The sequence below is a fragment of the Ranitomeya variabilis genome, chromosome 1, assembly GCF_051348905.1.
Source record: "Ranitomeya variabilis isolate aRanVar5 chromosome 1, aRanVar5.hap1, whole genome shotgun sequence".
In the NCBI taxonomy this organism is placed as follows: Eukaryota; Metazoa; Chordata; class Amphibia; order Anura; family Dendrobatidae; genus Ranitomeya; species Ranitomeya variabilis.
In genome coordinates, this window is record NC_135232.1 from 151,428,117 (window position 1) to 151,444,274 (window position 16,158).

The 16,158-nt window shown below is 44.9% G+C and overlaps 1 protein-coding gene across 9 annotated transcripts in view; it reads left to right on the forward strand.

Moving 5' to 3' along the window:
* Positions 1-16,158, forward strand: part of PPIP5K2 (diphosphoinositol pentakisphosphate kinase 2) — a 132,001-nt gene that overhangs the window by 29,704 nt on the left and 86,139 nt on the right. For all 9 annotated transcript variants that reach the window (XM_077289823.1, XM_077289840.1, XM_077289850.1 and 6 more), the window contains 7 exons: positions 1,683-2,043; positions 3,646-3,841; positions 7,321-7,411; positions 8,055-8,140; positions 12,757-12,911; positions 13,059-13,160; positions 13,759-13,920. In XM_077289823.1, the coding sequence (XP_077145938.1) occupies positions 1,888-2,043; positions 3,646-3,841; positions 7,321-7,411; positions 8,055-8,140; positions 12,757-12,911; positions 13,059-13,160; positions 13,759-13,920 (948 nt within the window). In that variant the 5' untranslated portion in view covers positions 1,683-1,887. The remainder of the gene's footprint in view (positions 1-1,682; positions 2,044-3,645; positions 3,842-7,320; positions 7,412-8,054; positions 8,141-12,756; positions 12,912-13,058; positions 13,161-13,758; positions 13,921-16,158) is intronic.

Here is a 16,158-nt window from a genome sequence, read left to right on the forward strand (position 1 = left end):
ATTAGATATTAATTGTTAATGGCCTGCCTATGGTTAAAAGAAAGCTGGCTCTGGATTCATGCTGCCCAGACAATGGGCCTCATGAATCGGAGCCTGGCTGCACAACTACTCCGGGAATGCTTTACTCTGAAACGCTGTGATGTTTCAGGGAAAACCTAGTTTGGAAAGTCGTCTGGGAACTATAGAGAGACCTGTGTAGTGTAGCGTGGCCCCTGGCCGGCTGCTTCCTGCCCCGCTGCAGATGATTGGCAGGTCCGTCCTATGTGTGCACATAAGAGGGGTATGCATCACCCCGGAGCGGGGCTGGAGAAGACAGGCGGGAACTGCAGTGCTTCATAGTAACGCAGCCACGCTCTGGTTCAGGCAGCATGAATCTAGTGACTGGTTCATTTTAATGTCTGTGCGCTTTCTGTGTGACGGCCGCCTGACGCTAAGGCGGCTTTCAGATTTGCGTTTTTTTTAATCTGTCACAATGTGTCGTTTTGGGAAAAAAACGCATCCTGCAAATTTGCCCACAGGATACGTTTTTTTTCCCATAAACTTGTATTGCCGACGGATCGCGACGTATGGCCATACGTTGCGTCGTGCACTGGTTGCGTCGGGTTTTGGCAGAACGTTTTTCTATACGTTGCATCCAGTGTTTCAGACTGCGCATGCCCAGCAGGAAATATCGCTCTCCCGATCTTTCCTCACCCTGCAGTCTGACGGAAATGTGTAAACACACACGTCCGTCAGTACGTCACACCGATGCTTCGTGGCGGCCCCGTACCGACAGAAATGTGAAAGAAGCCTAATCGGCTGTCAATGCTTTGTGTTTGGTACCATTCCCTACTCCAGATTTAGTGCGTTTATCTGTTGTGTTCACCACTCTATACAGGCTTGTTCATCTGATGCTGCCTCCATCTTGGTTTTCCCTTGTATTTGATTCAGATACTTAAAAAAATAAAATTATACATACCGTATATATTTATTAATAAACTTTGATTTATATTATTCAGTGGTTTAATGAGAGGCTTATAATCTTACTTAAAGAGCAGAACACACCGAATAAGTAAGAGTATATAGTTCTGATAACCCCGAGATCACTGGAGTAGTTGCCCTGGAGCGGCAGGGGATTTTAGAATGAAGTAATTGTTTTTATTTTTTTATTTTTATTTTTCCTCAATTTCCCTACCTTTTGTGTCAGTTTTTTATAATGCTAGGATCCCCCTTTGGTTTCTAGATAAAGCACGCACGGCGTGAGGCTGGATAATGCGATATGAAGGGATGCCTGCTCATCAGCACTGTCTGCACTCTATAGTGCGGAACTGCTCAGAAATTCTCTTAAATGTGCACTTACCAGCAGAATAAAGAAATCTTTTGTTAAAATGCCCAATAAAGGTTCCTTTGTTCCGTGGAAAAGACGATCTTCCACTCAGCATTTCTCTGCAAATAGACGTTTGGAAACCACCATTAAATACACTTTATAGCTAGATTCCTATTTATGGCAAATTAAACAATGGCGACTGCTACCCTGCCTAGTAATGTCCCACCTAAGCCCACTGTCCTTCATGAAATGGGTCGGTGGGAGGTGAAGATGTAGCTTGTAGAATGGCTAGGTTAGCGTATGTTCTATGCCAGCCTTCGCTGTAGACCAGGGACCATCTATGCACACATTTAATTCTTCTTTCTTTTCTGTTCAGGAATGGCGCACAGTCAGCGGCCTGAAGGGGAAACCGGCAGCCTGTGATGATTGTACGAGAAGACGTGGTAACACTCACAGACTGAAGGGATGGTGATTGCACGGTCTGCTGGATTAGAAAGCTGAATTATCCTCCCATTGTTAGCAGCGTCCGTCAGTCATCGCTGTACTCGGGCACATGCAGATCCCTACAGAAAGTTACCAGTATGTCTGTCAGCGCTACGGAGGGCGACATCCCAAGGTTCTTTGTTGGCTGTGAGGAATCTGACGAAGCTTTGGATCAAGGCAAAGCTGTGAATGTGGACAATCTCTTTGCGAACATTGAAGATGATGAAGAGGATGATGATGAAGAGTATGACTCTGTACGTATCGTGTTATATTCTTTTTCTCTCAGTCTGAGGCTTCTTTATATGTAGCCAGGGTGAGCATGTTTGAGAAGGGTCATTATTCCACTAAATAAAAGAAACCTTTCAGGTCCGCCAATGCTTTTGAAGTGCCCCTATAATGCTGTACAGCTATATTTATGTTCTAAAATAATATTCTTTCTGTCCTATCCCACTTAATACTTGGCAAACAAGTACATATAGTGCCTCTTGTGCTATATATCTTAAAGCACCACTCCAGCATTTTTTTATATTCAGAGCTGAAGTGGTGCCACCAATGTATGGTCCCTGACCCCAGTATTGTACTCACCAGCCGACTTCAGCTTTTCCTGGCGCTGCTGCGGGCCTCCTCCGCCATCTTGTGACCGCAACTTCTGACTGGCCAGAAGTCATAGATAGCAGTCACAGGCTGTCAATGTAAGTCTGAGAGCCTCGTTCAGGTCCTCATAGACTAACATTAAAAAGTGACCTCCGGATCTCCCAGCGAACACTGGAGCGATCCAGCAGGTCACAACCTGCAGAAGACCGACCGAAGAGGCGCCAATAAGGTAAGGTGTTGGCTGGTAAGCATCAGACTAAGTGCAGAGAGCGTAGAGTAGTAGCACCACTCCAGCGGTAAAAAAAAAAAAAAAAGAAATAACTGAGGTGGTGCATTAATAAGGAGCATTCCGGCTGGCGTCTATTCAGTCAGACTTGTCCTGGCCTTAGTAATTGCAGTCACACCACATTGGGCATTATGGATGTTCTCTGCATTGCCCAGTGCATCTCCTCAGTTCAGTGATCTCACACATCTCTACCCGGACATGCGTAGTGACCGGTCCGAATCGATAAGTCTGCAGTCACTTGGTGTGACTGTAGACTTATGAATCCCCCCAGCACATACACTGCGCTGTGAGGATTCACCGATTTCTGAGCTAGGACCGGTGGGTATGTATGAGTTATGTATTCTCCCAGCCAGGGCCCATCTAGTGGGCTCAGGTTCGCTCCATACACTTGTATTAAGCAAGGCCACACTGTGTCCAGTGGGAGTGGCTCCGCTCCATACAAGTGTATGGAGTGCAGCTGTGCCCACTAGGCGGGCTCTGGCCAGGAGAATGTATAACGCATTCATCACCGCCGTTCCTGACTCAGAAACCGGCGAATCCTCACAATGCTGTCTTCCCATCGCTAGCACTGCAGTCAATCAGTGGCTTATGTCATGATCCCTGGCAGAGCTACTTATCTCGCTGGTTGCAGTGCTATCGACGTGACGTCAGCACTGCAGACAATAACCTTCACTGGGAGCAGCGTCCGAGACTCCTCATTGGACCTGAGCAGGGTGAGGAAAGCAAAGTTTGATTTCTACTGCAGCTGGGGACCGCGGTTTTTTCTTAACCGGGAAACCTCTTTACATGTTGACCTTCAGCCTCATTCACACTTGTGTGCCACATCAGTAATTGTAAGCAAAATGAAATCTGTGTCTTAATCCAAATCTGTAGTGAATAAAGCCGTCATTCAGAGCTATAGAATATGCTTTTTATGATGAGGCTTGTTAAGACACAAAATCAATAAGTAGCTATAAGCTGATTATTTCTTTTGCAGCCACCAGAGCGGCAGATTGTGGTGGGGATCTGTGCAATGGCCAAAAAGTCCAAGTCAAAACCTATGAAGGAGATCTTGGAGCGTCTGTCACTATTCAAGTACATCACCGTGGTTATAATTGAAGAAGACGTCATACTGAATGAATCTGTGGAAAACTGGCCTTTGTGTGACTGCCTCATTTCCTTTCACTCCAAAGGTAATGTATGAAGTCAGCAATTTACAGCCGCTCTGCGCCGCACAGGTAAATGCCAGCGCTCCTTGTTCTTGTGAGGCTCGCCGTAGACTTCCTGCCGCTGTGCCTCAGTCCTGGCACGTGCTCATCTTTCCCCTAGCTATATGGTCAATGCTGGCAACATTCCAAACTGATATCATTGAAGTCTATGGGAAAGCGGATCCGTTAATTGGTGATGAGCGAACGTGCTCGGATGACGTCTTAGCTGAGCATGCTCGGGTGTTAACAGAGTTTCTGGGCATTCTCGTATATTATGTTAGAGTCCCTACGGCTGCATGACTTGTGGCTTTTAGCCTGAATACATGTGGGGATTCCCTAACAAACGGGCAATCCCACATGTGTTGCTGCTGTCTAACAGGCAGTCCCGCATGTGTTGCTGCTGTCTAACAGGCAATCCCGCATGTGTTGCTGCTGTCTAACAGGCAATCCCGCATGTGTTGATGCTGTCTAGCAGGTAATCCCCCCCCATGTGTTGCTGCTGTCTAACAGGCAGTCCCGCATGTGTTGCTGCTGTCTAACAGGCAATCCCGCATGTGTTGATGCTGTCTAGCAGGTAATCCCCCCCCATGTGTTGCTGCTGTCTAACAGGCAGTCCCGCATGTGTTGCTGCTGTCTAACAGGCAATCCCGCATGTGTTGATGCTGTCTAGCAGGTAATCCCCCCCCATGTGTTGCTGCTGTCTAACAGGCAGTCCCGCATGTGTTGCTGCTGTCTAACAGGCAATCCCGCATGTGTTGATGCTGTCTAGCAGGTAATCCCCCCCCATGTGTTGCTGCTGTCTAACAGGCAGTCCCGCATGTGTTGCTGCTGTCTAACAGGCAATCACTACATGTGTTGCTGCTGTCTAACAGCCACCAATCATGCATTAGCAGAGACTCTAACATAATATACGAGCACACCCAAATGCTCCGATAACACCCGACAAGACATTATCCGAGCACATTCGCTCGTCGCTATTAGTCATCTGTTTTTCATCAATTTGACACAGATCCATTTTTGCTTACTGGATCAGTTTTAGATGAATGATTATTTGAACGCTCACATATCCAGATGTATATGGTACATTTTTTTCCACATGCAGAGAAGAAAAAACGATCTGTTTCAAATGGGGGAACAATAGGTGGCTAATTACTGGATTCCTTTTCCATTTAGTTCAATAATTTTTTTTTTTTTTTTGAGCCGAAGGATAGTTTTCCAACGTTTAGCTCATAGGTCGGTGAAGCCGTCAAGGCACGTGTTGAATGTCTTCATAGCAGGTCCATCAGGTAGATGGAGGCCATTGTAGTGGACTGCACTCTTTACATGGATGGGATCCTATTAACATGTATCCATGAAGTAGATGGGATACTAGCCCATTCTATACGCTCCCCCTCTGACATCACAGGAATCCATTTAGTGTATCCAACATCTGTCACCTGTAATGGCATCTGATTAATGGATGCATGATGAGACCGTGCTCAATGTATCTGTTATACGGATCCCACATTACATTTTTGGATGAAAGATGCCCCTGTTGGAGTATGTTCACATGTTGCGGTTTAGCCGCAAAGAAAATGCAGTGTTTTACTGTCCCAGCAAAGTGAATGAGAAATTAAGCAACATGTGCATGAGATTTCTTCTTTCCTTGCAGATTTGAAGCATCTGCAGCATATCTATTCTTTCAGCGTTTTTTTTTGCAGCATTTTTCCGTATAGGAAAAGCATGCACACTCCAGTATTTGCAGCATATGTTGCTATATTTGTAGCATTTTCATTCATATGTTGGAAAGTTTTTGCCATGGTTTTTCTTTTTTTTTTTTTTTTTTTTATTTATGCGCAGATGAAAAGCATCCTGTATATATTGCATCAAATTTTGGGAACAGACTCGGCGTGGTAATTTTTTTTTTTTCCGTAACTCAGTAATACACATTAAAACAAAAACTTTGTAATAAATCTTATTAGAGAAATCTGCTTCTTTCTCCGCCAGGAAAGAGCGTTCATTCTCAAAATTGTCAACTCGTGGGTAAAATTTGACTGCAGTGAATACAGACCCCACAGAATGTCTGTCTGCCTCTAGCTGGAGCCCCCCGCTGTCCATAGGAGGTGGCAGGTGGTCGTTTTAAAATCCTATAGAGAAGGGAGGCGCAGACACAGGCATTCTGCTGTAAGATGACATGAAGGACCATTGCAATTCTCCATAGAGTTTTATGAGCACCAACTGTCCTCTATCTCAGTAATGAAAATCTCTCTACGCTGAATACAGATTTTACCCATGTATTGAGATTGAATGATTGATTAATCCTGGTGGAATAGATTTGAGATATATTGCGAAGTCGCTTATTTTCAAGTGATTTCATATTGATTTCTGAAATAAAAATTAAAATGTCGGTTACACTTTAAGCAAACAGAATTCCACAATAGTTTTTGGTGGATTCCGGTAATTTCGGCCAGTTCTACAACCATGCTGAACATGTAGCATTTTAAGTTGCCTGATGTCCCTGGGGAGATAAGTTTGGGGTAGGAAAAATAAAAATAACTTTGCAATTTACTTGGAATTAAAAGTCCTGCCAGTCATCAAGCATGGTGAGCTATTTTAATTCTGCAGTTTACTGCTCGTTGCCTAGATGACCAGCCACCTCTGCAGGGTCTCCTGTGTGGGCAGAGCCTCCTGGATCCGGCCATCTTTAGTGCTCGTCTCCTACGCTGCTGATGTACGGCTGTCTTGGCTCCCAGCACCGGAGGGCAATGCTGCCACCGATCCGAGCTGTCAGTCAGGAGCAAGCTTAGGTGCTCCTGGACACCAGTGATGACTCTGGGGCAATTACTCTTCCGTCCTCTTGCTGTTTTGACTTTTTCCCCTTCATAAAATAAAGCTGGAAGATGAATGGCAGCAGTCCTTGCCTTCCATTGGGCCCTCATTCACATAAGCAGCTTTCAGGTCATCATATATCTTCAATCTGAATATTGATCAGTCTCCTAGTACTAATAATATCTTGTCGGCCTGGAGCCTTCGTGGTTTATTGCTGGTTATTGCCTTTCAAATGGCATAAAATGAGCCGCGAGATATAGGCTGTAATGTTTATGTAGTGCTGTTATAGGGGGATGTTTCATCTGAAAGAACCCCTCTAAAAATGTGCCGTCTGGAGCGATGGGGCAATAGCCCAGAGATCAGCTCTGAGCAGCAGCATCAGACAGTGGATTTTAGCAGGAAAAGCCAGATGTACTATTACACGAGAGCCGTTCAGATGGCAGTGGCCTCCCAAGGGGCAGGGGCTCATAGAGGCGGCTCTGAGTGGGGGAGTCCCTGCTATGATGTCCCTATAGACTCTATAGTATAGAGCATACATGTAGTGGTCATCCTCACGCGCCTTAATCCACATTTCTATTCTCTCACCGTTTTGGTTGGAATGCCTACTTACTATGTAACACATATTTGACAACGCTTTTTTTGTTTTGTCCCTCTAGGATTTCCGCTGGATAAAGCCGTAGCTTACGCCAAGCTGAGGAATCCATTTGTTATCAATGACCTGAATTTACAGTATCACATACAAGACAGGTGAGGAACCTCTAATGGTCTTCTGCTGAGGAGGACTATTGTGCCACATGGATGGACTTGTTTTTTTTTTTTTTTTTTTGGAAGGATTTTTTATTTAATAGGAAAATCCAATCAAAATCTTCTCATAAGATCACATTAGTGAAATCGATATTCCTAGGCAACCAAAAAAGGTTCTCCATGGATCTTCAACCTCCTAACTACTGCTCAGAGATATGTTTCCAGAAATCTGGCAAATTATAAGCCGTTTTCTTGCTTAGAATGTTTTTTTTCCTCTTTCCTCTGCTTATCCGTTAGCAGTGCCACAGGGGTCTTGGTGATCTATTACTGGTGGGCTGAGACCATCTTCAGGATGAATGCCCCTGAATGCCTGTACTTGCCTCCTTTTGAGGTCGGTGCTTGTAGCCATAAGTCTCGGATGGCATATTCCAATTTACTCTCCTGGGAACCTGGTTTTACTCATTTTTCTGATATTAAAGAGCTGTTGTGTTAATCACATCACTGATTCCTGTCCCGGGCAGAGTGCGATTAGCGAGGCCAGGGAGAAGAACAAGTGATTTGTCTGAGGTCATTCTTCAGCTAAACTCCTGGGAAGCTTTTTATCAGAACCTGACCTTGACTTTACATCTGTGTGTTTTGCTAACAGGAGGGAAGTTTACAGGATCCTTAAAGATGAGGGGATTTTGCTTCCACGATATGCTGTCCTTAATCGTGATCCAAATAAACCAGATGGTACGTAGCGATCTAATAGTTTTTTTTTAGAATATTTCTTTACTTCCAGTAGAATTATTTATCTGCTACTCAGTCCATCATTACTGCTAGAGTTGTGGTAGGTTTTTCGTTTTTGCATAAAAAGTCTCTTTCTAGGGTAAATTGGAATGTTATTTACCCCAAGACACGCATTTGTGGGGCAGGAATCCACTCCACCGCCCTATGGAAGAAAAAAATATTCAGATCTCTCAGTAAAGGGAATGACCGTACAAACTACGTACAGGCGCTCAGTGCCCCCTTGGCGTGGACCTCCCCACCTACATGTTTTTCCTCCATCTCCACCCTTTTCTGGCTCTATAAGGCTGGAGCTGTCAATCAGAGAGGGGGTGGGCATACAACACTCCTGTATTTTGATAGCTCTATATGACTGCAGACTTCTGAATCCTTTTCTGACGCTCATGATTTACCAGTGTTGCAGGCGATCATGTAGCCATATGTCAGCGATTTGCATACTTCTGGGACACATTTAGACTAGACGTGCTTGGACTCTCTCCATTCACTTCTATTGAGCTAGGTCAGACACGTCTAGTTGGCACATAAACGCATATATTCCAATTGCACACTTGCAGTCGTGTGACCGCCCGCTCTCACTGGCAACACTGGGAAATAATGACGGTGTGGGGTAAAGATTCATAAGTCTGCATTCCCTAGGAGATTACAGGCTTTCACCACAAGACATGACAATCCCTTTAAATACAGAAAGAGTGTTGCTTTTTTCCATTCCAGATTTTGAGTGAACGGAGTGCTTTTTGATGATAAAATATGTACAGCTAAACGTAACCTCTGAAAACGATGGGAAATGTTGGCAGTTATGCAATGGGGCAGTGTTCACATTGCCTTTTTACAGCTGATCATGCGAAATGGCTGTGAGCAGGCGGCTATTTGTCCGAGCTCCGCCATAATCATCTGCCCTCGTCCCTTTACACAAGGGGGGCCGAGAAGCTCATGTCGGACACTTGGCATTTGCATCTCCCGCAGCAATATAGCATGAGGAGTGTTGACTTCGGGCGTGCCCAATCCTTACTTGGCTGCTGATATCAAAGCATTCGGGCAGCCTTCATGTAATACATGTGGGCACCTTTACGAACCCTGTGCATTATTGGAGCACAGGCAGTGTGTGGTCATCTTCCAATAAGAATTGCAGGAATTCAGTTGGCACAAAATGACTGTTCAAACCCATCTCCTTGATTCCGTCAATCTCCTCCATCCTCTCACTGCTTTAAAGCCAGAGCTATCAACCAAGAAAGAGTAGAGGGAAGATGAATGCAGATAATCAGATTGGAGGGCTCTGACCCATGAGGCCATCGGGTTGCGTCAAGCTCCTGTGCTTGGTTTGAACAGTTATTTTGTACTGACAGACTCCCTTTAATGTAGAATGTGATTCGGGTTCAGTGCAAGATGCGTATGTGGATGTCATACTTGTGTATAGCAATATAGCACGCATATTTCTGACCTGTAAGACATTGACCATTTCCGTGAGTATTGCTTTATAACTTGTTGAACACTGACACGTTATAGCTGCCACCTCCACATTCTGCGCGTTTCCAGCCGACAGGTTGCCTTTTGTTGCTACGTGGTGTTCCTGATGTTTCGCAGCATTCTTTCACCGCGGGGACACTGGGTAATGAATGTGTGTTGACTGTAAAAAGGGAATTACTCCATAAAGTCAATCTCTTCATAGAGAGCCTGTGACTAGTTATTGTATAAACACACAGATTGCTTTTTATTTTTTTTGTTCTATACTTTAATCTCTTCTTGTTTGCCTGACTTGTCCTTTATTTTTTGGTGTCAATCCCCATTGATATCAAACCATTTCCATACGCATAAGGGCAATAAGGGAGATGGGCGGACCCCTGGATGTTCAAGTCCGGCAGGTTGAGCCGAACAATTGAAAAAAAAAAAAAAACAGTACCCGGACCCCATTCACTTGGATGGAGTTCCCGGACATCCAGTGTGTGCATGATAGCTCGGCAATCTCTGCTTCAGATCGGCGGTAAAATCATTACCGCCGGTCAGACAGCCGCAGTTCCCACGCTGTCAATGACAGCGTGAGCTGGCAGCTATGATTGTAGGTAAAAAGTTTACCTCCGGTCACTGGCGTTGGCTGATGGGACTACTGCTCCCATCAGCCTAAGGCTGCTGCCACTAATAACAGTGAGAGCAGGCGGCGACTGATGGGAGTATTCATCAGCTGGCGCCTGCGCCCTAAATAAATAATAATAATTAAAAAAAAAAAAAAACACGATGTAAGTTCCCCTGTATTTTTGAAAACCAGCCAGGCAAAACTGAAAGCTGGGGGATGCGGGCCTCGGCTGTCAACTTTAGCAGGGCTGGCTATCAAGAATAGAAGGGTCCCCACACTTTTTTTTTTTTTTTTTTTTTTTTTAATTTATTTAAAGGAAACCTGTCAGCAGAGTTGTGCACAGTAACCTACTCACAGTGTCAGGTCGGCTTCGTTACACTGAATAAAATGATACCTGGGTTGATGAAATCCGTCTTGTGGCTGTTTCTTAACCTTTATTTTCAGTTTTATGTTGATATGCTCGCTCCCTAAGGCGGAGTTGGTGTATGTGGTGCTCTGTTTGTATAGTCATAATGCAGACTGCTGACAAGTTATTGCTCCATCAAATGACCAGCCTCCTAGTTTGCATAATGAATTCCATCACATAATGAATGTAAAAATAAAAAAAATGCTTCTGCAGGCAGGTGCCGGCCATGGCACCTGTGCTGCAGCATAATCACTTATGTACTTTGCACTTATTCCTTTTTGCAGATTTACTTGAGCGAGGTAAAAAAAGTCATTTTGAAAATGGCGCCTGCGCAGAAGCAGCTGTCTGTATAGAGATCCGATAGCTGCTGTTGCGCCGGCGCCATCTTGCTGGAGAAAAAAGAAATGTCCTCCACCAAGATGGTGCAACAGCAGCTATCTGATCTCTATACAAACCGATAGCTGCTACTGCGCAGGCGCGACGGACACCATAACATTTTTTTTTTTTTTTCTTCGCTTAAGTAAATCTGCATCCTGCTATTATATCACATGAGCACGGTGCCAGCTGCTTCACATTCTTCGCTAGTAGTGTGGGCCATTGCAGTCATCACAGTATGACATTCAGGTCATTTTAGGGCTCTGTCATCAGTTGTTACCGACCAGTGAGACCGGTCATAAGATCACAAGTGAGGATGATAAGACAAGAAATAAAGCTGAGCTCATTGTGCTGCCGTGTGCCAGTAGATACCAGAATACCAGTGATGGCTTATTGTCTACAGAGTAATTGGCGTGTGCAGTACAAGTAATGAGCAGGGCCCTGTAATGGTCCTCAGCAGGTGGAGACTATAGACTTGATAGTGAAAAATGATCAAATTTTCATCCATTACTTCAGATTTTACTTCTCCCCACAGTCCCACCATCGGCTTATTGTCATTGATTGAGAGCCTTTCCCGGAGAAGAAATCCTGCCCTTGTCATATCTTGTCCATACAAGGCTATGTTCACACGTTGCTCTTTTGCTCCACTTTTTTTTCTTCAGGCAAAACCTGCTCTCTTGTCAGTAAAGAAGCTGCAGTGTTTTTTGTTTAATTTTTGTTGTAACTTGTGCGTGTTGATAAAGTTTTAGTGCCCCCCCACCCCATCTCAAAAAAAGCCTTATTTAACTTTCTTCTGTTTTTGCACCAAAAACTGTGACCTTACCTATTTATTTATTTATTTATTTTTTTTCTGCGTTTTGCACTAACCCATTATTTTCCTATGGGTGTAAAAATTTGGTATTGTGTGAACATAGCCTTATAGTGCCATTATGAGGACCCTGACGAAACATAATGAATCCGGCCGGGAGTCTGTCCCCCCAAAATCACGACCACAACTTAGCCTAAGTCGGGGGGTTGGGGGGGGGGGAGGGCCTTACCTCTAGAAAAAAATCTATCTATCTCCTATTACATCTCTGTGCAGATTGGTCGTCTTGGTGCACCATTCCTCCCCCTCTGTGATGATGATTAGATGAAGATGATTAACAAAAAGGAAAGTGACGGTCCAGGCTGATTGAGGGGGCAGAACACTGCACCAAATCTCATGGCCATGGCAGGGGTACATGGACCACCTTAATTTCGCATTTCAAACAAAATGCTTTTTATTCATAACGAAGGTGAAAGGTGTGGGGTTTATAGGCGCTAAGTCTCCCATGTGATTATGGGCTTAGTTTGACTAGGCATTTTGGGGTGATAAACTCCCTTTGGCCCTGATTAATCATTTGTATACCCCACCCCCCTAAAGTGTGTTAGAAAACTTTGGCTTTTGCCCTTTCTCATGATTGAATGAGTGTTTTCCTTACCTGTTCCATGACTGACTGCACGATGCGGAGACTTTGTGGTCAGGCTGATGAGCGCCTTGTGCGCGCAGCATTTTCAGCAGGTGCAGTAAAGCGTCATTTGCACATAACGCAGGTCTGTAAGTTTCCACCATCAATCCTGAGACAGTAGCAGATGGTGGCGGAGTCATCATTGATAAGGCTGGCGCACGCCGTTGACCTTTAGGTTGTTGGCTTTGGATTACAATCTGAAACCTTTTGTTTTGTTTTTTTTCAGAATGTAATTTAATAGAAGGTGAGGATCATGTGGAGGTGAATGGGGAAATCTTCCAGAAACCTTTTGTAGAGAAGCCGGTCAGCGCGGAGGATCATAATGTTTACATCTACTACCCAACATCTGCCGGGGGCGGCAGCCAAAGGCTTTTCCGAAAGGTGACATTACCCTCTGTTTTGTACCGTAATGCAACTTCTCTGTAACACTTGGCAGAAGTTGGGAGTCTGTGCGAACCTAGCGGAGGTTAAATGTGTCATGGTAGATCCCCTTCTGTACTGACCCCTTTACTGACTTCTGTTTCTTAGATTGGCAGTCGCAGCAGCGTATATTCACCTGAAAGCAGCGTGAGGAAGACTGGGGCTTATATTTATGAGGAGTTTATGCCCACGGATGGCACTGATGTCAAGGTATTGTATTACTCTTCTGGGCTGTGTTCACACCACATGTTTCCTTACGTTTAGTGTGTGCAAGGAAAGCTCCCAATGTAACATGTCCATAGGGCCCTATTGGCAGATGAAGGCAAAAAATAAATGCCGTTCTGGCTTCCATCTATCCGGCACGTGTTTGTATACTGTATGTAGTATGGATTAGCACAGTAGATCATGCATTTTTTTTAATTTTCCCGCTTGGCCCTGTAACATAATGGATCTGTTAAGTGGGGATATGAGTGTGTCTGTATGTATGTATGTATGTATGTGTGTATATATACACGAGTACACATGCGCACACACATGCATGCGCACACACACATACGTGTATGTTCTAAACATGGAAGTCTCTAAGTGACGGATGATAGACATCGGTTAGACCCTTCAGATATGTTAGGAGCTTTTCCCGGTGTATATGTCATGAACATGGCTTTGTCCTGGATATCCTCTCACTCAGAATGGTGGCTCTGCTTCTCACGCAGACTAGGCAATGGTGCTCTGCTTTTCCCTGTGAGGAGGGCACTGGGGGTCCGCTCTTCTGTCAGACTGGCACTCACTGTTTGCTTTTGTTTTGCAGGTTTATACTGTGGGGCCAGACTATGCCCACGCTGAGGCTCGGAAGTCTCCCGCATTGGATGGCAAAGTAGAAAGGGACAGTGAAGGCAAAGAAGTTCGATATCCTGTTATTTTAAACGCCCGAGAGAAACTAATAGCCTGGAAAGTGTGCCTGGCATTCAAGGTGATTGGCCATTGTGTGGAAATGAGACTGTGTGCAGAGTGTCTTATCTGCTGGGCGGGATATCACATTTGTGCTGAGTGTTGGTGTCACCGCGCACGGAGCTTCTGCACCCTCCACTCTTCCAGTCTGATGATTGCATTGCCGAGGACAATGAGAACAGCATTCCCACTATGTAATGATCATGACATAGAGATGGGATTGAGAAAACCCTATTCTGTTACTCACACTCAGATCTGCAGCACATGTGGACTTCCTTTTATCTCGTGAAAGCCGTTATTACAAAGACGTGACGGACTGGTGGGGTCCTAGGGGTTATGTAGGTTGAAAGAAAGACCTAGGTCCATTAAGTTCAACCTTTCTCCACCAATTGTACATTTTGTCACTAAATTACCAATAACTCACAATGTTCTGAGTCTTGAGGAAATCATCCAGTCCTTTTTTTAAAAAGGGCTGTCATAGTGTCAGCCATTACTACCTCTTGTGGTCAGGCATGCCACAGTCTGACTGCTCTAACTGTAAAGAACCCTTTCCTATTTAGCTGCTGGAATCGCACCAGTGATGAGTGCTCCCAGGTCCTCATTATGGTCTTTAATGAAAAAGAAAAAATAACTTGCCATGACTAAGACCTGATGGTCGAAACGCGTCGGCGTTGACCACCTGGGACCCCCATCTCTTTTTTGCAAATGTTTGCATTTTAAAGTGTTTCTAATAAATTGACTTTTTAGAAGATCCATGCTGGAGATTATTTTTCTTTTTCATTTCTGGCTCTGGACTACGCCCTTGACCAAGGCGCCTCCGTGCGTGGACATCATTGCACTGTTGAGGGATTGGTGAGCTGACTTATTTTCTTCCCATTTTTTCCTTTTTCCCTATTTTTTGCATTATGGTCTTTGGAAGGAATAAGTTGTGTGCCAGTTATTTGTATTGGCAACCAAGCATGTAACCAATAATTACATATTAACGGTCTATCAGGAGGTCATCAATGGAAATTACCCAAAATTTTTGTGGTGTGGTGCAGATGAAAATGATGGGCACTGTCCAAACAGAATGCAATCACACGTCTACTTCACATCTGAAGAATTTTATTTATACGTTATAATAACATATTTTGGAATAAACGCCCCTGTCTTGTTTCAGGAGGCGAAGTAGCAGCCAGCAGCAGGGGTGTACTTTATAGTTATTGTCCGCTACAATATTTCCACTTATTATTGGGCCTAATAAGGCGGTAAAATAGTTGATAATCGCCTCCTGGGCCAGCACCGCTCCTCTGTACTCAGCGCTCCATTCCTTGGCATTCAGCTAGGTCAACTGCACTTTAGGCCCGGCTGGGACAAAATGTGAACGCTGCTGCCGATCAGTGGCCATTGATCCAGCCCGCCTGGATATTGATCTCAGCAGACCGCAGGGACATGCAATGCTGACTACCGAAGCCTGGCACCAGACTAGGAGGGGAGTTGTTTTTTTACTCCCCTCCCTGGACCCACTGCTAGAAGTCACTTTTAATTATTAAAAAGCCCCCCTTTTTCTCAAAACACTACTTTAAGCCATTCCTCTGTCCTTTCTTCATGAAATGATTGGAGAACGTGGCGATACCAGGTGGGACACTGTCCACTCATTGTTGAGAGGTTAGACGGTGTAGGCACACAACCCTGTGACCAGGCCAATGGTAACGCTCCATTGTCATGTATTGAGGAACCGCACAATGCAGGAGTGTGAATATGAGCCTCGATTAGATGCTGGCGACAGGTCCTCCTTCAATGCAGCTTTGTAATAAAACCTCAAGGTTTTCCTTAGAATCCTAAAGTCTCATTCACACATTGCTTATTTGTGACTTGCAGATTTGGAGGAGATGTCAGTTCATTCAGCATTTTTGCTGTGAATTTCGCACTTACTAATGAGTGGGGAAAAACTGCACCAAAAATGCATTAACAAGGCTCCGATTTTACGCTGCATTTTTCCTGCTAAGGCTACGTTCACATTTGCGTTGTGCGCCGCAGCGTCGGCGCCGCAGCGCACAACGCAAACAAAAACGCGGCAAAACGCACGCTAAAACGCTGCGTTTTGCGCCGCATGCGTCCTTTTTGGCCGAAAGTTGGACGCAAAAAAAATGCAACTTGAAGCGTTTCTTGCGTCCAACGCTTGCGGCCATGCGGCGCAAAACGCAGCACAACGCATGTCCATGCGCCCCCATGTTAAATATAGGGGCGCATGACGCATGCGGCGCCGCTGCGGCGCCCG